Source organism: Acomys russatus, chromosome X (assembly GCF_903995435.1).
Source record: "Acomys russatus chromosome X, mAcoRus1.1, whole genome shotgun sequence".
NCBI classification, from domain to species: Eukaryota; Metazoa; Chordata; class Mammalia; order Rodentia; family Muridae; genus Acomys; species Acomys russatus.
Window position 1 is genome coordinate 120,642,611 of NC_067169.1, and position 22,459 is coordinate 120,665,069.

Genomic DNA, 22,459 nt, shown 5'->3' on the forward strand with positions numbered 1-22,459 from the left:
CTACAGTCCAGGCTAGATTGTTCATTCTATATGGAATAAGAATGTCACATCCCATCCAACACAAATCATAGTAACACATGAATTCCCTCAAACCCTGTCATGTAAGTCTAGGGTTTTGCCAAATGCTCCCCAAGTTATAGTTTTAGGTCAGAAAGGATCCCAAGTCTTGAGGAAACACAGAGGCAATCTTCAGGTTGCTGAATTTCTCTTGGCCTTCTGCCTTGGCTAGAAGTTACCACAGAGTACAGGGACCTCTGGATGCCTTTGGTTGACTGCAAGATGGGAAATGCACTTTCTGTATTTGCCTTTGGTCCTTGCAGGGGCCACAGACTATGCGGGAGACAGGGAGCTAGAGCAGATAGGTATTTCTCTAAAGCGGATACAGAGGTCAGCCAACATAGTTCAGTGGGGCAGTGCTTGCCTAGCACGTGCAAAGACCACCACTGGTCAGAAGCTACAAAGGGTTCTCTTAGCTAATCTGGAAGTTGACAGAGCCCTCCCTGGAGTCTTTCCCTAGAGCTGCAATGGTAGATGTTTCTAAGAGGACTTAGATTGTAAAACACCACCTTTGGGGTCTTGAGAACACTAAACACAGGCTTGTCCTAGGATCCAGCCATTCCACTTCTCCCAAACCAAAAGTGGACCTACAATCAAATGTGTACTTAAGTGTGTACAGCTGCATTGTTCAACATACACATGATGATAGACAATAGTAGTGTGAAATTCTGTCTTCTCAATTTGACAGAGCTGTTCCATTCATGAACAAAGAGCAGCTTTCTGTATAAGATCAAGCCAGCCAACGTCAGTTTAGATAGGTAGATGGTCTCCTTGTCCTACCCCATATTGAGTAGCTATTGGCAATGGGTAGTTGCTGGTGAAGGAAGAGTCCTTCTTTCAGGAGCATGTGGCCACCAGTAAGTTTCTCATGAGCTTGGGGATGGCCCCACAACCATGTGCATATAGGCAACACTAACCGCACTTAATGGGTTACTTTTTTTAAGACATGAAGTTAGAGGGAAGACTCATTGTAGAGGATATGTGGGAAGTTGGAGGTGGAAGGGGGAGGGTACATATGGTAATAGTTCATTGCATACATGTGTGAAATTCTCAAAGATAAGGAAAATTTAAAATATCCCAAAAGACAGAAATGACCCAAATATTTACCGTTCAGTAAATGGATAGAAAAACATGTACTCTATCCATCCAATGCCCTATTATTCACCCTGAACAAATGAAGTATTGATGCATACCACAGCATGGATGGATCTAGAAAACATGCTGAGGGATAGAAGCCATACACAAAGGTTTCATTTTGTGTACTTGCTTTTCTATGAACCATTGAAAATGATTAAGCCTAGGCAGACAGAAAGATGACTGGCTGTAGCTCAACTTAGATGAATCTTCTGAGTAAGAGGCCCTGGGGTTGGGATCATCCTTTGAGGCCTTGAGAAGAGAAAACTCAAGCAATATAAGTTAATAGCCAGTAGGGGACCGAGCACACAGAGGACTGCCTGTGCCTAGCTTAAGAACTGACACTTCCATGTTCACCCAGTCACAACCAAAGCCTTGAGCTACCCTGCATGGTCCATTGTTTGTCTACAGCTACCCCAAATAAAGATGTTTCTACAGTGCCTATAGAAATGGATCTATGCTGCTTCGGCCTGGCTCTGACAGCGGTCTAGTCTCTGAAACACACTGGAACCTCCCTTAAGCCCTACTCAGACCACCAAATCAGTCCAAGAGATTCCTCACCTATCTCATCTCCAATCATATTGCCAGTATTACTAAAGTGTCCACCATTGCCTGAGGTCCTCTATTAGGAGACCAAGCCAATAAGGTGGTACTCTTGAGAAGGCATAGCAGACTAGGAGAAAGGGAAAAGGAGAGCTCTGATGCTGTCCATGCTATATACACTCATCGGTCAAAAGGGCAGCCTGAGAAGGGGCTTTGGGGCATAAAGGTTGGGCCAGTTTTCTTGGCTAGTCTCTGAAAGATGCCCCAGAGGGAAGTGTGGAAAGCTGGAGACAAAGTCTGTCACAGCCCAGGGCAGCATAGAGACTAAGCACAATGATAGAATTTGACAACTTACCAGCCTATGGTTTACATGAACTTTTCTGGCTTGCAATATGTCTAAGAATTACTGCCTGAGGGTGTCTTCCACTAGTCCTGTCACTGTACAGATGAAGTGCCTTCTGTCATTTGTACGTACTGCCCAGGTGCATTTTAGAGGCCCCTTTTACTTCATTTTTTGATGCCTTCCATATTTTGATGCCTCTTTGAAGTACTGAAGCAAAACAGACATTTTCTTGGTTCCTTGGCTGTGCAACCTGGCTGCACCCCAGTCACATAGTTTTAGTAGCAAATGGTTGAACGGTCAAAAGGTTCCACATAATTCATAACATTCAACTGAGTCCTGAGATGAAGCACTGTAGAATGAAGGGCCCCACAACAACTAGAGAGGGCTTTTTAAAAAACTATACATGGAATCAGTGTGTACCAGCATCTCCCTTTTTCATTGGCCTAGACTGTACATGAAGGCCAGTCACTGGTACTCAGAGACCATTTGCCTAATCATCTGGTCCTCAGCTCTAAAAAGGAAAATGTCCTGTTCTCGAGGTTGGAAATAGGGGCCTATGTTTGTATCTAATTATGAGCGTGCCATCTCTGTTGATGTAGGGCAAGGCAAGGCTATTAACAAATACCTACCTTTAGGTCAAGATTTTTTGCTCCAGACCACCTAGCAACAGAGACTGGGGTCTTTTTTGGTAATCCAATTATCACTCAGGGGCCCTTGCCTGTCCGAACCACCAATGATTCTCTAGAGCTGCTTGTCTTGAAAGTCTGGAAAAACCGACAATCTTGTTTGTCCTGTAGAAACTTCAGCTTCAGTTTATGGGAACTTTTTTTTTTTCAAAACCAACATGCAAATGATACATGCTCAAGTATAGAAATGAATAGAATATACATGAATATTTACCTGTGCCTCAGAGTTTATCTAGGTCTTTGCTCTAATTTCTCCCTTCCTATAAGCCCAGTCCTGATATGCACACATGTGCACCTAGACATACACAAAATAATGGCTTGCCATACTTCAACTTAACCAATGTTCAAGGAAATCAGAAGCTATGGGACTGAAACAGGGTCCTCCCCAGGAAATACAGCTGCTTTGTCTTGTCCTTGTTATCCTTGGCTGGTTTGCTCACAGAGTTAACCAAGGCATCCCAGGCTGACTGTTGAAAGCTTTTACCACTGAGTCCAAAACACAGTATAGCCTCCTAAGAAAGAAGGGTCTCATTGAAAAGCAAAAGCTCAGAACAGCCTGTGGCTGCCCCTCTACCAAAATAGCAGCCGAGTAGGGGAGCACCTAGGAGATATGGCTGAAGGCAGCCAAAGGGAAACTGCCTCCTCATTAGGTATCCCCTCAGTGTTCACTGTGATGAACATCAGCAAGTGCCTGCCTGTGCACTTCCCATAACAAATCAGATCCAAGAAGCACAAGAGGCCCCTTGATACCCCAAAGAAGTATCCTGTGAGTGGAGACCACTTTATGGGTGTGGTTGATGGGTGCAAGCAAATTCTCAGTTAGGTTTCCGTTGGAGTCCAGGAGTTACTCCGAACTTCCCAACCTCTTGCCACCTTATTCACAACAGTTTCATGGCAGACAAACAATTAAGTAAAAGCCTAGTTTGTGAATTTCAGAGCCCCACCTTGCCAGAATTCTAGGCTTTTCCCCTCCACCTCATCCCACCATCTGCCTGCCTCCTTTCATTATTGTTAAAACTATTATATATTTCATGCCACCATGAAATATCCTGTAGTACCCAACTATTGTTAACCTGGTTTCCCTCAAGATAATGGTTATGAAGATCTACGCTACATGAACATCTACTAATTCGTCTTAGACATTTCTATTTTTAGCCTATCAGATTTCTTTGAATTCTTTGACAGAATATTGATGAGACCAGATATCAGTTTGGAACTTGAGGGGCTTGTTTGTGGACTGCTCCATAAGTCACTGAAGAAGTTGCCAAGTTCACTATGTGCCAAGACACTTGGGTTCATCTGTCCATTGGTTAACTTGGCTGCTATTTACTATTTACTTTAATTCCTGTGGGCCAAAACCTCAGTTAACTGCTTCCTGAGCAGCTTGACAACCCTTGGATTTCTTAATCTCAACCAGGCTCCTAGATAGGAAAGTGGGCATGGAAGATTAGTTAGGCTTCTTCTTCAAACCCAACACTCCTGCCTAACTGGTAGCATACAGTCCTCAAATGAATTTGGCAATGGGTCTATTTCCCTTGCTTGATACTTGCACATCTCAAGTCAAGGATGTGTGCAAGTCCTCTTGCTCAAGGGTTAGGTCACTGCAGTGCTCTACATTTAGGATTAATGTGGGAAAACTGAGGCAACCTGGTGCTCACTGGTGTCTCCCTTCAACTGGAATTAATCCACTGGATTAGCAATACAAGGCAGACTGCCTGCTCCCTGAAACAATGAGCCATTGTTGTTGGGAGATGTTGAATTTCCAGGGCCCTTCCACACCTGGATTAGGAATGTCACAATCCTTTGCAGCCCTGCATGTATAATCTAGTCTGCCTATTTCAGTCAAGAGAGCAGCAACAAGGCCTAAGAATTCTTTCTCATCACTTTTCACATGATAAAATGGGCTCAGAGAGTGTACATGGTAAGGCCGAGACCTCCTTCTATCACCGTCATGACCAGGGACCTATGCCACACTGCCTGTCCACTACCTGGGCCTTACCCTAGATTAAATTTACATAGTTGAGTTTTTATGAGAGGATCTGGCAATCTGGATAGTTCTAAGTGATTCTTGTGTGCACAAAGGCCTGAAGCACATAGCTCTGGGAGGTTTACTTTGATGTTCACTTGGCTATGGAAGCCATGACCTTAGCCTGCTGGCAGATGAGGGGCTGCCAGAATCAGCATCCTATCCTTATTTGAATGCCTCCACCTCCTGTCTCTTTTACCTACTGACAGACAACTCAGAGTTATTACCATGACTGGACTTCAGATAAGAATATGAAATGGGGAAACAAAGTGTAGCTTTGCTCCTGAAGACTGCTGTTATATATAGTGGGCAGCTCTCCCAAGGTCCTAATCCCACAGCAGGGCCTCTTCCTGTTGTTTGATATCTTCCCAATCCAAGGATACATCTGCACAGAGGAATTCCTTACTTAAATAACTTTATACTTGGGCTTTTTTCTTATTGCAAGTTTTTCTCATTAAAAACAAACAATACAGAAATGCAGAGAATAGGATGGGAATCACCAGTTATTCCTCAGAAATGACCATGCTAAAAGATTATGTATTGGTTCATCTAAGTTATTTTTTGTATGTACATAAGCAGTACATATGTGTTCATGGGGAGAAAGTGTGTGGGTGGAAACTAAATGGAATAATGACTCCGATGACTGTTCTAAACTGTACACTTTCCCCTAAACAGATCTCTCAGTCTGCCCCTTTGCATTTCCATTTCATCATCACTGTTGAGTTCTATTTTATCAACATGCCCCGATTCATTTAAGCCAGACAGTGAGGCAAACTGGAAGGTCAACATCTATTTTATGGCTTGTCTTTTTAGAAACTGGGCTATCTGTAGCTAGGTAGAAATTGAAACTGTTCTGCTAGTTCTAGTTTGCACTTGAGTGCCTTGCCTTTGGCAGGAAGTTCATTTAGTGACTTCAACATAGTCCCTGAACTCCCCCTTAAGTGCATAAAGAATACCCTTTGTGTGACTTTCAGTCCTGTTTAGTATACAGAAAGCATACTGCTTTATTTGAAATGTAACAAGACTGTTTAAATGAGACACAGCAACAAAGAAACAAAAACCGTGCTTCCAAAAATAGACTGTATTTTTATGATTTTTGACAAGTGTAAGTCTAAACTGAGAGTCCTATTTTATCTGTGGGCTTTCCAGCATTAATTTTAATATGTCAAACCTTTCATTAAATTTGTATTCATTCATTCTCTGTCTCTGTCTCTCTCTCTCTGTCTCTGTCTCTGTCTCTCTCTGTCTCCGTCTCTCTCTGTCTCTGTCTCTCTCTGTCTGTCTCTCTCTCTGTCTGTCTCTCTGTCTGCCTCTGTGTGTTTCTGTATCTCTGTCTCTCTCTCCCTCCCTCTCTTTCTCAAACACAGGGAACCAGTAAAAGAAGACAGGAAGGAGACAACTTCCACTTCTCAAGCATGGCTGATGGAGGCTACCCTAATAAAATCAAGAGACCTTGCCTTGAAGATGTCACCCTCTCTATGGGCTCAGGTGCCCATCCTACTTCTCTCCCTACAGAGCTGCAGATGCCCACATTAACCATGAATCCCAGCTCTGCAGATCTGGGGGTGGCTGGCCAGTCATTGCTCCTTGAGAATAATCCTCTGGACAGTAGCGTTGTGAATAGCAGTGCTATGGGCTCACCATTTGGGGTGTCTTCAACTGCAGACACAGGGCTGAAAGGACATGCTGTTCCTTACTATGATAAAAACAACAGTATGCCAGCTGTAGACCAGGAGCTTCAAGATCTGCTGGAGGAACTTACCAAAATTCAAGAGCCTTCTTCAAATGACCTTGACCTTGAGAAGATTCTGGGGAGCAAACCAGAAGAGCCTCTGGTTTTACATCACCCCCAGGCACCCCTTGGCCCCCCTGCCAAGCTTCCAGTTCAGATGCCACATATGGAAAGCCTTGGACCCAGCAAGGAGTTTGCATCTAGCTGCAGTCAAGTTGCTGGGGCATCATTACCAATCCTGCCCTCCTCCACAGGGATCAACTATTCCATTCCTTCTACCAGTAAGCAGATAGTCTCACCCAGTTCTTCAACGGCACAGGCTCAGGTCAAAAACCATGCCCAGAACATGCTCCCCGTCACTCTGTCTCCATTGTCTGTCCCTCAGTGGCATCATGCCCACCAGCTGAAAGCTCTTGCAGCCAGCAAGCAGGGATCTGCTACAAAACAACAAGGTTCCAACCGCAGCAGCTGGTCCAGTCTGCCTCCTCCAGGTCTCTCCCCGCCTTATCTCCCGGTGCCATCACCTCACCCACCACCACCACAGCCACCGCCACCACCATTCAGCCCACAGAACTTCACAGCGTCCTGCATGTCATCCAATAACTTGTCTGGCAGTGCTGTGCAAAACTCGCCCAATGCCTTACTCTCCAGCATGGCCCCCAGCAGCAGTGCTGCCCTTGGGCCCACATTGCCCTACGCTCCAGCGAAGCTCCAGGGTCTGCCTCTCAATCAGCAGCCACAATTCAGCCCCCAGAGCTCCATCCTTGCCAATCTGGTGTCCTCTACTGTCAAAACCCCACAAGGACACATGATATCTGCTCTGCCCACCAGCACCCCAGGGCCATCCCCACCCTACCGCCCAGAGAATCTCTCTAGCCCCGGCTTGCCACAGCAGTCCTTCACTCCACAATACTCTCTGATCAGAAGCCTCACTCCCACCAGCAATCTGCTAAGCCAGCAGCAGCAGCAGCAGCAGCAGCAGCAGCAGCAGCAGCAGCAGCAACAGCAGCAGCAACAGCAGCAACAGCAGCAGCAACAAAAACAGCAGCAGCAGCAGCAACAACAGGCAAATTCCATCTTTAAGCCTATGACCAGCAGCCAGCAACCCAAAACCCTGAGTATGATTATGCAGCAGGGCCTAACAAGTTCCAGTCCAGAAGCACCTGAGCCCTTTACCTTCAGCAACACCAAGCCCTTGTCACATTTTGTTTCTGAGCCAAGCCCCCAGAAGATGGCCTCCATGCCTGCCCCCTCCAGGCAACCATCTCTGCTCCACTACCTGCCTCAGGCAACACCAGCACATGTTCCTTCTGCCACTGCCTCCTCCACTGCCACTGCCACTTTGCAGCTCCAGCAACAGCGGCAGCATCGGCAGCAGCAGCAGCAGCAGCAGCAGCAGCAGCAGCAACAACAACCTGATCAGTCTTCATTCCTTCTGCAGCAGATAATGCAGCAACCCCAGCGCTTTCAGCGCATGGTGGCCTCTGATTCCATGCCTGCTCTGCCTGGACAGGTAAGGTCACCTCCTATCTGGTGGTGCTCCTTTGGGAAATAACTATGTGATAAGTTATATAACCCTGGTTTGGGCAGGCAAATCCAGGCTATTAGCCTCACCAAGGCCAAACTTGACCCTGGAAAAGCCTGTGTAAGTCAGCTAGTTGCATGTAGTTAAGTACAGTGTTCATGAGGCCAAAAGTATAGTTGCAGGGCTTGATCAGCTCACCTAACTCTACTGGGAGGAAAGCTTCGCCCATAATCTGTGCCCAGGGGAAGGAGTTAGACTTCTAGAGATGGACATACTACTTCCCTTGGACTGAGCCAGCCCCACACCCGGACACACAAATGCTTTGAAGGATGTATGGAAATTACATGGAAGCATTTGGGTCTTGTCCATACTGGTGTTACATTGAACACTGAGCCTTCTAGAAATGCCCCAGCAACCTTCTGCTGAGCAATCTCGGTGTGTCTTTCATCACTAGGCTAGATAGTGAGGCAGGTCCTAAAAGGAAAAAAAGACAGATACCTCTAAAGGAGTTAGTGTCATCATCTCCATTGGAGGCTCAGAAGTTGGGATGCCTTGCCCAGAGTCACACAGTTAACAATCCCATAGCACAAGATTAAAGCCAGAAAGTATTGCTTAAAAGTCTTTCTCTTCATGAAACTACTTTTGTCTCACATCCCTCATCACCTACAGTCTTTTGATTCATTAAAGGCAATTGGTTTTCCTTAGTGGTTTCTATCATAGTTCCCATTTTTCTTTGCTCTGATCCTGGCCTGTGTTGATTATCTACTACTGTGTAACAAATTACCCCGAAGTGTCAACTCTGTCCTACATGCATATATTGGCTCACAGTCTCTGTGGATCAGGAATCATGGCTTAGCTGGTCTTTCTGGACCAGAATCTCTCAGAAAGGCACAATCATATCCAAGATCCATGGGGAAGGAGCTTGTTCAATGCTCATTCATGGCATCGTTAATAGGAAGAGGCATTTTGCAGGGACCCCATTGGACTATTTATTGGCCAGAGGCTTCTTCACCAAGTATTAAACAACATGGCCTCTGGCTTCACCCAAGTGGGTGAGAGACATGCCATGTAGATGCAAGGGTGGAGGCATGGATGGGGGGAAATTGTCAGAAAGCTTTAAGATACAGTCTACGTTATCCTCCAGGTGTCAGCCACAGGACATTTCAGGAAGGCCTGGCTACCAGGAGGCAGGGCTCAAAGTCTTCCTGTAGAATACTGTCAGTCATGATGCTTTTTTTCACTCATTGGGTTTTCATATGAGCTGGTAGAGTTGACCCTTAACCATCACCCCACTAAATCATCCTTAGCTCTAAGAAGTTCCTTGCTAGAATAGTGTCCTGATGGTGTTTCCCTCTTGTTCAGATATCCCCAGAGGGTCACAACCTAACTCCACATAGTTCTTCAGACACAGAATCTGTGAGGCTGCCCCTTGCACTTCATTCCACAACTTGAAGTGCTCAGAGTTCTTGGCCTTTGTCCTGCTGGTTCCTATGCCTGGCTTTCTCTTCGATTTCTCTCCTGTCTAACTTCTGCAGCTTCTTCGAGCTCACATTGTCCCTTCAGGAACATTATCCTGCGTGACTTGGTGCTCCCACTTTCTGCTGGGACTCTCTGTTCTAGAGAGAAGTCACAGAGCAGATATCTGTAGACTGCTTGGGCAAAGAAGCACATTTCAGGAAGTGACCTTCTTCCCAAAGTTGTACATGACAGCTTCCTAGAAACAGACTCTTCACCCAGATCTCAGGGACCCCAATGAAGCACGGTGCCTGATACCATGGACTTGGCTATCTGAAGGGTGCATGTAGCAGAGAGACTCCCAAAGGGGTGGCTGGTGTATAGAGTGAGTGGCATGAAAACAGACCCAGCAGGCAGCACAGGGCAACTATCTGGGGGCTTGAGCCCTTGTCTGGAGCTCAGGAGCACTGTGGTTTGATGTCATTGTAGGGCTGTTGCCATCGCTGTGCGTGGACTACTGCGGCTCTCTGGCTGGAGCACCAGCATCAGCAGTGGAACTCTCTCACTAGCACTCATGGACATGTGCCACCATCTACCCTTGTGAGCCACTTTGTTTTGTTCTTATCTGCAATGGGATGTGTTTGTGGTTTGACTGTGTTGCCACAGAGCCAGTGCAGATGGCTTAGGGGGGGAGATGCTTAATGATTTAGGTCATGAAGGTTATGCCTCGCTGATCACTAAGGTGGGATTGAAGAAAGTGTTTAGTAGAAAGACCAAGCAACCATGTCCTCCAAAGATTAGGAGTTCAGAAAAGCTCCAAAGACCCCTCATGGAGAAGCTAGGCTCCCCATGGGGACAGCAGCATTTCACTGTGAGTAGTCTTCTCACTCAGGTATAGGCCCATAGGCTAAGCATGGGCATTCTCTGTCACCTCACTCTTCTCTTAATCCTCAGAAGTACAGCAATGTATCATTCTAGTCAGTACTGAGAAGAGAAGCACAGAGAAGTCACCACAGTGGCCAACAATCACCCAGCAAACCAGACAGACAAGCATCTGACTACAGAGCCTGTGCTCGTGTAGCCATGACTAAGGCACTGCCTCCAGAATGTTCTGTTCCTACTTCCCCTTCTTTCCCATTTCATCATCCACAAAATGAGGAAATAGTAGTTGATTGAGGACGAAATTAGATAAGACATCTAAAGTTCTTTGAATAAAGCCTAGCAAAACCGACTTTTTGTCACTGCCTAACTACTGGACTTGAGCCCTCAAATCTGTCCTCTGAGGTTTGAAGACATGGTTCTCCAAACCATGAGCCAGGTCGGAATAGAATGTGAGCAGCTCTCCCTCTACTCTGTCTCTACCAGGATAGTGGCAGGAGTTATGGGCTTGGTGCACTGTGTGGGTTTCTGTATTCTAGGCTCAATGGAAAAGGCAAAGGCTCGCGTTTACCTTGTAAGCACCACATTCCAATGTCCTAAGCACTTATATGTTCCTGCTCCATTCATATAACATCCTTCTAGCCAAAATGCATCAACAGCTCCCTCTTTTATGGCCTCTCTCCCACAACCGTAAGGCCTTGAAACAGCTTGGTTACTCATCTTGAGGAAGACAAGAAAGGAAGAGGTTCGTGATTGAAGCAAAATGTGCTACTCTTGGGGAAGAACAAATGGAAGCCCCAAAGGTGGGAAGTACCTGATTCTCAGCTTAGCAGTAGGGAAACAAACTGCCTGGCCAGGCTAAATCTGTAGAAGCAATGGCTGCTTGATGACACGGCATTCATTAGCCTGTGGCCTTTCCCCTCTATGTTCATGCTTACTGTGGGAAGACTGGAGATGCACATGAATCTGGAGCTTGGTTTTTAAAAGGAATATTTTCTTGGAGCAGAAATTCCCACTCTGACTGTTTATAGGACTCATTTTGTGTTTCCCAAGTTAGGAGATTTCCCCTTACCAGGAGAATAACTGATTAAATGTATATATACTAGCTCTTCCATCTAAGCTACAAGGCAAATGTCATCCATGTGAAGGAAATCAGTCCAGTATGACAAGTCAAGTGAGGGTGCTGGCTGCACACAGAGTCAAGCTTCCAATCTAAAGCAGTTGTTGATGTTTAATGAACCAGGGCCAGAAGCAAAGTTCCCTAAGTCCTCAGAGCCTCAGCCAAACATACAGACAGAGAGGAGCAGTCCCTATCCCATACAGAGCTGAGGAAGAAAAGAGAGACACACTGCTCAGAATGTGAGTACATTCAGACGGGAGCAGTATGTGTAGTGAGTGGCCTGAGGTCTGGAACTCCTGCGGACAAGTGAGACTCCAGTAGTGAACACTGGGGACATGGGAAATGCAATATGGCAGAAATACCAACTATGCTACAACCCTCTCCGGTGTGGGAATAGAAATAGAAAAAATTGAGTCCAGGTAAAATTTGACCCCAAATAAAAACTGGTCCCAAGTTCATAATAGGAAGTTGTCCTTTTGAGGTACTTTGACTTCAAATTACACTAAAAAAAAACCAAAGACATGAAATTATCAGGTGAGGGATTCCCCTAATGACAACCTTAATTCGTCCCATCTTGTTCTTATCATATATTATTTCTACAAAATAGTAAATACCATTGTGACATGTTCATAACATATTTTGATCACATTCACCTACCTCCATTATCTTCACTTAGCTAACCTCCAATACTACTAATCCCTTCCTTTTCCTTAATAATCCTTATACTTTTTATGACATTTTTAGGTTCCGCATATGAGAAAAAAACATGGTAATGTTTGTATTTCTGAGTCTTTCATATACCACTTTACACAGGGATCACATCACCAACTACAAATGTTTTCTGGCAAATAAAGTGATTTCATTCTTTCTCACAACTGAATAATATTCCACTGTGCATAAACCACTTTTGTTTATCCATCCATGTGTTATTGAACACCTAAGCTGATTTCATATCTTGGTTATTGTGATTAGTGCCATGATAAAAATGGCTATTCAGGTATCTCTGTTGTATGTTGACTTTAATACTTCAGGATATAAGCCCAGAAATGATAAGGCAAAATCGCATAGAAGTGTTAGGCTTTACTAACATTTTTCTAGTACTGGGAATTGAACCCAGTGCTCACATGTGTTAAGCAAATGCTTCACCAGCCTGGAAGACCTGCTTTTAGTTTACAGATCGTAACTATCTCCATAGTGGCTATGCTAATTTGCAATCCTACAAACAGAGTATAAGGGTATGTGTGTCCCCCTATCTTTGATAGAACTTACTGGGTTTTGTTTGGTTGGTTTTGTTTTTTGTTGCTGTTGTTGTTGTTTGTTTGTTTGTTTTTGTTTGTTTGTTTTTGATGACTGCAACTCTGACTGGGGATAATCTCGGTGTACTTTTGATTTGCATTTCCCTGATGGCTAAACAGACAGAACATCTTTGCATGTATTCATTGGCTATTTGTACTTCACTTGAAAATTGGTTAGTTCATTCGTCTATTACTGATTAGATTATTTGCTCTTTTTGTTTAGTTTTTCTCACCTGTTTACATATTCCAGATGTTAATCCCATCAGGTGATTGTTTGGCACAGATTTTTTTATTCCTTCTTAAGTCCTTCTTTTCACCCTGATAATCATTTCCTGTGCTATGTAGAAGCTTTTTAATTTAGCGAGACCCAAATTGTCAATCAGGCCTAGGACTTAGTGCAGTTTTCCCATTAGACACTTGAGAATGGAACTCATGTTTACTCCCAAAGAGGAAACCAAGTGTGTTTAGATGGAAGGGATGTGGTGCAAGAGGCATCCTTCAGCCACACAGCCACAGTGCCTCCTGCACCTGTGCTCTGCTGCCCCATGCAGATCTGCAAGGCTAGGACTGTGACTGCATGAGGGGTAGGGGTATGGATGACAGCCAGTTGGACTAAGAACAGAAAATCCTGGAATCTGATCCTTGGGGCAGGCTGCACTACACAGGGGGGAGAGGGAGGCTGCGGTGAAATACACCAAGAAGCACATGATATTTTGACAAATTTTGAGCAGAGAGAAGCAGGATTCCAGTTCCACCTAGGAGAAAACTGTATTAATTCCTTTCTGGGACAGCTTTGTTTTATATACTCAACAAGAAGTCACTTACCCCCTTAGCTTAGGAAGCAGTGGTTCCCTAGCAACTATGAAGGGACATACATCACTTTTCTCTGCCCTCTCGGAGACACTGCAGCACAGTAAGCACAAGGGCAGGGTCTTCCTCCCACCACCCATGGGCCAGGACCTAAAGGGAAATTCACAGAGCAAGGATCTTGTCCTTGGCCTTCCCAACTGGGCCAAAACGTTGGACTCCAGGCCAGGTCCACTTATTTCCAGCCATGAATAGCCGAGGCACCCGGCAACCATGCAAATACTAAATGGTAAATGTGACTTCGGGATGACTTCAGGTGGGCAGGAGGAGAGGCTAAGGATGTGATGACAGCAGCTTGCTGGAGACACCTGTCTCTTGGAAACCAGGTCCTTAACCTGGCAAACAGGTCTGAGAGTGTGCACAGGAAGGGAAAAAGAAAAGGCCAGACTCACCTACCCACACCTCCAGGCTGACCAAGAAGCCATAGGGATTAAGTGCAACACAACCATCATCTCTCCTTGCCCACCTCTCTCCTTTACCACTCCATACCCCTGGAGCCTTTAAATAGAGTATCTGTGCTGCCCCAAGATTCCTTTTGAGTTGAACTTCATACTTAGTAGTGCATGAGCTCTAATTACTGCCCCTCAATACTGCAGATTAAATTATCTGCATTCAAACTATGGCCTCCCATTGAAAGCAAAAATGACCACTGAGGTTCAGAGAATTCCTTCTGTAATGAAAGTTACATTAAGCCCATTTTAGACTACAGGCAGGACAGAAAGTGAACCTTTTCCTGTTCTCAGAATCACTCATTAACATTTTCACAGTGACCTTTAACCTACTGAAAGACATGACCCCTCCCATCAACTCAGATGCTTCACTTGGGCTTTCAAGTCCTCTCCCTTACTTTGCTGCCTTTTTTTCTTACTCAGTGAGGTAGGAAAACATTGGGTAACATGTTCACAGGGATGTTTCTGGAGAAATGCAAGAGCAGAAGCCTTCAGGAGCAAGCAGTGGGCTGCCTGTTAGAAGTCAACTGACAACTAAGGAAGGGCCTAGGTTTTCCAGTTGAAGGAAGTGGGGAAGGGAGACACGTGTCAGGTTGAAAAGAGCCACTGATCAGAGCCCAGCCTTGACCAGCATACATCTTCTCTACCAGACATGAACATGGTTCCCTGAGTGAGCATTATTACTTTGTATCTGACATAGGTGGATACTGTAAGAAGAGACATGTTAGGTACATTGTGACATACATCTCAGAGATTGGTAGCTGCCACCTCAGCGTTGAGCAGCTGTGCTTTAACCACTCTGGATGGACAGGAAATGAGACAACAATGGTCAAAACTCAGCATTAAAGTTGCCAGGAATCAATGCTTTTTGTTTTTTGTTTTGCTTTGGTTGTTTTAGTTTCCTTAGTACTGATAATTATGCTCCACCTTAAATCTTCCCCCTTTTTGATCTACCAGGATCATAAATCACAGGTGTATGGAAACCTTGCCTAAGTCTATTGTGCTTTTAGAGGTTGGCAGAGCCCATCACTTCAATCTGCCTTTAGAAAGCTCTGTGTACTCCGACTTGACTGCTTTTGAGCTTGAAGGGAGTAGCAGAGTAGACTAAAGTGAGTCTTGAAAACTTGCAGACTCCAGATTCTCACATTAAAGCAATGATGGAGCAAACATATTTGTGTTGGGGGATGGTCTAATGTATTTTGATACTAATCACTTCTTACTGTCTGTGTGACCCACCTTTTGCTTAAATAAAAAGCCATCCCACCTGGGCAGGACAAAAAAGATATGTGAGACTTAGAGAGAGAGGAATCCTAAAAAAAAGAAAGAAAGAAAGAAAGAAAGGAAGAAAAGAAAAGAAAAAAAGAAAGACTGCCACAAGGAGAAAGGAGAGAGACCTGAGGAGAGGAGAGAAAGGCCGCCATGAGTTAGCTGGAGAAGAAGGACATGACTGGTGTGGATGGAGAATTCAGCCTAGACAAAAAACATTAACCAGTATTTAGGATTATGGATAGGAGGTAGCTTGATAAAGGTTATTTAAAACCGATGGCATGGGATTGAGACAGAGATCCCACGTCTGCCCCCACTATAAAAAGTAGTTTAGAGGATTGATATCTGCCCTGCCCCAGGTTAACTAAGACTATTTTAAAATATAACAAGTGTCTGTGTTTTGATTGATTGCTAGCCGGGCATACTAATAACATAGGTAATACACGTAATTTTAAAACATTATATTTGGGGGAAAATCGTGTGTTATGAACACCTGCATTTTCTTGTTATTACTTCCTAAACAATATAGCATAATTGTTTGCATTAAATTACATATTGTAAGTACTCTAGACATGATTTAAAGTATAAAAGGGTGTATATAGAGTCTATAGAAATTTAAAAATGGTTGAGATAGATGAGGCTATGCAACATACAGTTGTGTATCATAAGACGGTATTTCTGTCCACATAGACTGGATGCCCAAGAGTGTTTCTCTAAGATTACAATGGAGCTGAGAAATTTCTGTCATTTGGTGACGTCATAGCCATTCTGTCTGAAGGTGTTACAGTACTGTAGTGATGCTGGGGCAATCAAAGTGACTTCACTGCCAGCCCAATAAAAGAAGAACACGTGCAATCATGTATCAAATACTTCATGTTTGTAGTGAGAAAAAACTGGCTAGATTACTAGTCCTTTGTATTTCCTATGCTTTTGGGTTTGAGTATGTTCTTTTCACTTATAAAAAAGAAATTTACTGTAGAATAGTTGCCATGTTATGCTGGCAATTGCTCATCTATCTTGTTTACTGAGTCTCTTGATTGCATCATGATGCCACAGCAGAGTGATTTACTTGTATGTATCCTGTAGATTTGTCTAAGTGCACTCAATGATGTTCTCACAACGATGAAATCACCTAGCAACACATTTCTGTGTCCCTATCATTAAGTGACACATAGCTGTGCCTGAAAGCAACAAAACAGAAAAGGAAACACTGCGGTTTTAAAACACTTGTTAGTCCTCCACTAATCAAAAGCAACCCTTTCCAATGTTACTAATGTGAAGTATCAAAAAAGCATTAAGCTGGCTGTCTATTTTCCTGCTTAGGAGCAGAAGTGAGTGGATGCCTACTCACCACTTAGTACAAACCATGTCTTAGTGAGCACATGTAAGTTAATGATACAGAACTGACATACTGCACACAGCCAAGGCATAGACATAAATTTTCCAGTAAATTAAACCATGTGACTCCCATCCTCTGGGCATTTTAAAGAAATGCCAATGTTGGAGGTGCAAAGAAATGACTTCGATTGGAATGGGCATTATTGCTGCCTTTGACCATGATGAGAATTTGCCTCATCTGTTCTCTAGGTATCTACAAGTCTGGAGTCACCAGAAAGGCTGACAGTTTTCTGGATAATACAGGCACCAGTCAAGGATGCTGGTGACTAGCTATCTAGGACTGACTTTCTAGGAGCAAGATCAAGGCCTTGAAATAGAGTTCTGGAACAGGTTAGGAATCTCAACTACAACGAGAATTGCTCCTAAAGCTTTGACACTGGCACAAGAGCCTCTGATAAATGTTCAAATGACTTGTAGGAAGTTGGCACATCTGGTTTTATACACACAGGACCTTTAGTTTCTACCTGTTGGGGTTTGGTGATGTCCACTTTTTAAGTTGTTTGTATCTTATCTGTGGCCCCATTTAATGCTACCTCTCAGCCACAGGAAAATATCTTACCTAGCTTTGAATGTGAGCAAGACATGTGACCCTTTAAATAAGTGTAAGAAAAGTCAGGTAGAAAGAATGAAACAGTGACTGAGTTGCATCTGCTAACTTTTACAGAATGTTAAGGTCTTGAGACTATTTGGATGGTTAGTTTGGATAATTGTTGATAGATGCTCTCAGCCTTCAGGAGACTTGATGAACTTGGCTGTTTTCGTGTTGGGTAGAGGAAATGTCTTTGCCACCTCGTGAGAAGACACTGCCTGCCTGCAATGCATCTTTGTGATCTAGTTATATTTCTTGTACTTCTACAGCATTTGTATAATGTCTGAACATGTCTATCTCTCTCTTCAACTTCTAACAAATACAGTCATGCTTCCAGTGGTACTTTGCACGGGGTGTTCTGTTGTTGCTGCTATCACTGTTGTTAATGAAGTTTGTAAGGACAAAACAAGACTTCTGGCTGCCATTTCACATACCACAGTGACAGTCACACATGATAAGAAAAACCCAGAAGACAGCTAGCTTAGGAATTCAAGCCACTTATTTTATTGTTTGTTTTTAATGAAGATTTATTCATACCACTCAAAGATGCCACTAACCCTACTGGTACAAACCAGCCAGCTGCAGGCTTAGGAGCTGTGAGTGGTCTCCACTCACACAGGGTAAGAATAACTGCTATTTGTTTCTGACTAGCACAATAACATGGTTTAAAGACTATTTGGCATATGATAAATAGTTCTTTCTTCCTAGGCTTAAAATGCAAATTGTTAAGAACACTTATATATGCTGAGCCTGAGGACACACATAACCCTAGCACTGAGGCTGAGGCAGGAGCGTCACAAATTTAACATCATCTTGGGCTACATGCACTTTATACCCCACACACCAGAAAAAGAACAATACTGGCTTGGTTGTATTTCAATACACTTTGTTAGTCAGCTGTCTGTCACTTTGACAAAATGCCTAAGACAATAACTTTGTAGGAAGGAAGGATTTATTTGACTCACAGTTCTCAGTCCATAGTCTGCTGGACCCCTTGCTTTAAGGCCTATGTTAAGGCCGGACACCATGGTGGAGAGCACATAATTGATCAAACTTGTTCAGCTCATAGCATCTGGGAAGCAAAGAAGCACAAAGAGTCAGGGATCCAGTATTTCTAGGCAAGGGTCAAGGACAGACCCCCAAAGATCTAACTTCCTCCTCTTAGATGCTGCCTCCTAACAGTTCTACCACTTCTGCCATTGTACCACACTCTGGCGATCAGGCTGCTATCACAAAGGCCCTTGAGAGGAATTCAGCATTAGAACAATAGCAAGGGCATACCATAGTATTAAAAACAAGATATTTATTTGTACTATTTTCTGAATATAGATTCTACATTTCTTGTGAAAAATTTGTCTTTGGGCTTTTGTTTTCATTTAGTTTGATCATTTGACAGCTACATTGCTAATTGCTTTTTTATTTTTTTTTAATTTGGAAACATCTTTTTTTAGGGCAATTATATCACAAGGAGTTACCTTTCCTTATCTCTATCCTCAGTAAGGGCCCTGGATTCTTTTATTTCACTATTAATTGCTATATTTATAACAATACAGATCAAAGCAGTAAAGTGGGCTGACAGGGCAGTCTCTGGCGATGCCTTTAACCGTAGTACTTCTTGGTGAATTCTTGGAGGTCCACATAAGTCTATTCTGCCTGGCTCTTTCTTTCCTACGCTGCTTGTGGGAAGTGTGCTCCTCTCCTCAGTTCAGGAGTCACGCCCCACTAGAAATGATACAATTATAACCAAGGGTTTGACTGTTAACAAAATGATGTTAGTATATTTGAAGTGGCGGCATGGCCTCACAAATTTACAAGTCTCCACAAAGACCCTGTTCCAAGCCCTAAACTGGCTGTGACTTGTTAGACCTAGGTAGAGTGATATTTACTATAGAGTTCAGATTCCTCCTTCATGAACAATGCAACATAAGTTCCAATGTGTTGAAGTTGATCAGCTGATTGAAATTCTAGTTCCATATGTTCTCCCTGAGACTTCAGAACCGTTCAGAGATTTAAGACAACTGAGATCTTTCAACTGAGTCTCTACCATCAGTTCTTGGCCACTCTCCTGGCTGCTTGGCCTCTGCCCTAAGGACTGGGAACTAAGGGAAGACCCTCTGAATGGGTGTGGGTCCACTGGAACAACAGCACTCCAGATGCATTTAGTGCAGTGGAGAAGGGAATTGGAGATGCCCCGCCCCCATACTTTGCCAGCCATCTGCTTTGTTCCCACCTCACACTAGGGTAGCAGCCATATCCCCCATCTGCCCTACTCATTGTCCTTGCCAATTGCAGCCCATAACACTCAGGGAGAGTGAGAGTGAGAGAGAGGTAGAGAGAGAGAGGAGAGAGAGAGACAGACAGACAGACAGACAGAGGCAGAGACAGAGAGAGACAGAGACAGAGAGAGACTGAGAAGCGTGTCTCTGTACCTCTGTATTTTATTTCTATCTATTTTCTATTCTCCAATAGGTAAAGCATTTGATGCAATATTGGACAAAGGAATAGAGAATGAGAATAAACTCCTGTGATTGCTCTAGAGTCATGAGCAGACTACTCAGGAAGACCTTTTATAGGCTTTTGTTCAGTTGTGACCCTTGACATCAAATCTTGATTTCCTACTCTCTTATTGGACTCTTCAAAGGATTTTAAAATTTAGGAGCTTGGTTGCAATATTTGCTCTTAGGAGCTAACACCACCTGTTTTCTATAGACAAATCCCAGCTTAGATCAATTATTTTCTTCACAAAACCCCATAAAGTACACATTGAAGTTTGCATCAGAATTGAATACAATCCAGAGACTTAATGTTCTGCTGCACTATTGCTTTTCAAATGTGTAGCATATTCTACTAATGCAAATTGAAGAGCTTGAGTACTGAACTAGAGATCCAAACGAAGAGCCAAGCTGGTGATATTTGACCTGTCCTTGCGAATGTGTGCTGAAGGATGCTGTGCATTGCAGGTGTGCTACACTTCTCTCTAAGGCAGCTGTTCTAGGCCTAAAGAAACGTGACTCTAGAATGAGCAACACTGCCCAGGGCTTGAACTTCATCATCAAAAACATGGTGTTCTTGTACACGGTCCTACTATTCCTGATGCGCCCTGTCTTGTCTGATATTGGAAGCTAAGCAGAGTTGGACCTGGTTGGTGCTTGGGTGGGAGATATCATAAACTGGGAAATCTGAAAAGTCAGGCTAAGTGGTCGAACAGAATATAATCAACTGCTGGCAGCAGACAGCCTTGTTCATGCTGATTTAAATAACAACAAAAATTACAGCTAGCTCCCTCTTGTGGGCACACTGTGCCTGTCAGCAATTCCAGAAGCTACCAGCTTCATCCTGCTCCACGTTCAAAGGACTGCTTCCAGTCCCTGCGTCAGAAGAGCAAGGACTTCCAGGGTGTATTAAGGCTAAAAAGGCTAATATGCACACTATACTGCTTTCTGTCAGCAAAATTGAATGCCCCACCTTTAGAATCCTGGGTGGGATCGGGTTCCTCCCAAACATTTAGAGGCCATGAAGCTAGCCGATGAGGACTCAGTGGACACTGTCTAGGCCATCAGCAGCACACACTGCTACAGTCAGCCTTGGTGGCTCTCCTCATGCACTCATTCCTTCCTGTCATGCTCTCACTTTCCCGATTGCTAAACCCTATGTAACTCCAGTATGTCTTTTGGGCTTAGTCTCCAACTGAATAACACTAGGGATGAGCCATCCTCACAACTGGTTCTCTTCGTGTTTCCTTGTGTTCCAAGGACTGTTGATTTCCAAGCTCATCTGAGTAGAAAAGGAATAGTAATATGGACCAAAGGAAAAAAAAATACCAGGGAAAATTCTCTGACTTAAAAAGGTGAACTTGAAAAGCAACAGTGAGTGGTCATTGAACTTTAACCCCCCATGCCCCTCCCCCATGCTCTGCTGAACAGGATCATTTATCTCCTGCTTCCCTAAGGCCCAACCCCCTGTTACTAGTCACTAGGTCCCACATCTAGAATTTCTGATTCCATAGGACAATGTGGAACCCAGGAATTTTTATTTTCAATGGGTTTCCAAGGAATGCTTCTGCCTGTACTCCAAGGCTCCCACATTGAAAACCTCTAGAGTGAACAAGCCCATCACCCTTGCAAATTTGATATTCAGAGCTCTAGAATTTTGATTAAAAAGCATAGTTTCATAACTGGATCATACCAAATAATACCATGTAAAAAGATGGAATCATCTTGAAGGACACCATAGGGCGCTTATCTAAGTACAAATTATACCCACCAACCAACCTTTCCCGATCCCGCCCCAGTCCTGCATAACTACCCTTTGACTCTCATTTTTATGAGATCATCCGTTTGAGATTCCATGTATAAGTAGGATCATAGAATAGCTGTCATTCTGGGCCTGTCTTATTTCAATTAACATAATCTCTGGTTTCATTCCCGTTGCCACAAATGACAGGCTTTCATTCCTTTTCTGGCTCAAGATACTCCATGCAAATGTGTACCATTTTATCTTTTTCCATTTATCTGATTATGGACACTATTGTGAGTGATGCTATAAAAGCATAGGAGCGCATACGTCTCTTCTAAATTCATTTCCTTTGCTTATCTATCTAGTGATAAGTTAGATGGATGATACGATAACTCTACTCTTAATTTTTTCAGAATCATCTATATTGTTTTACATAACATCTGTATGAATTAATCTTCCTCCAGCAATGTGCAAGAATTCTTGTAGCACTTGTTCTCTTTAGCCTCTTTGATAGCACTCATTGTGATGTTTCATTATGGCTTGGAAACACAGTGGCCTGCTGCTCATATTTCATCCTTTGAAAATGGTCTAGTTAGATAAATGTCCTATTTTGTTTGGTTTTTTTTTTTTTAATCAGAATTTTCATTGTTTTTTTTTTTTTTTTTTTTCTTCTGCTGTGAATGCCGTATCAGATGTAATATTTCCTCATATGTATACTGTTTGGTCATTTGCTGTGCTGAAGTTGTTTTAAAACTATTTGTCTCTCTTTGCCTTTTGGATCCTATCCTCCCAAAAAATCTTTGTGCATTCAAATTTTCTCAACCCCTTATGTTTATTCTAATAGATCCATAATTTCAGG

General features: G+C 43.5%; 1 protein-coding gene across 3 annotated transcripts in view; it reads left to right on the forward strand.

Moving 5' to 3' along the window:
• The window catches only part of Mamld1 (mastermind like domain containing 1), a 113,350-nt gene that overhangs the window by 70,018 nt on the left and 20,873 nt on the right, over positions 1 to 22,459 (forward strand). For 2 of the 3 annotated variants that reach the window (XM_051140968.1, XM_051140969.1), the window contains exons 3-4: positions 6,157 to 8,034; positions 9,991 to 10,101. In XM_051140968.1, the coding sequence (XP_050996925.1) occupies positions 6,157 to 8,034; positions 9,991 to 10,101 (1,989 nt within the window). The remainder of the gene's footprint in view (positions 1 to 6,156; positions 8,035 to 9,990; positions 10,102 to 22,459) is intronic. The other variant, XM_051140970.1, reaches the window with a different exon arrangement.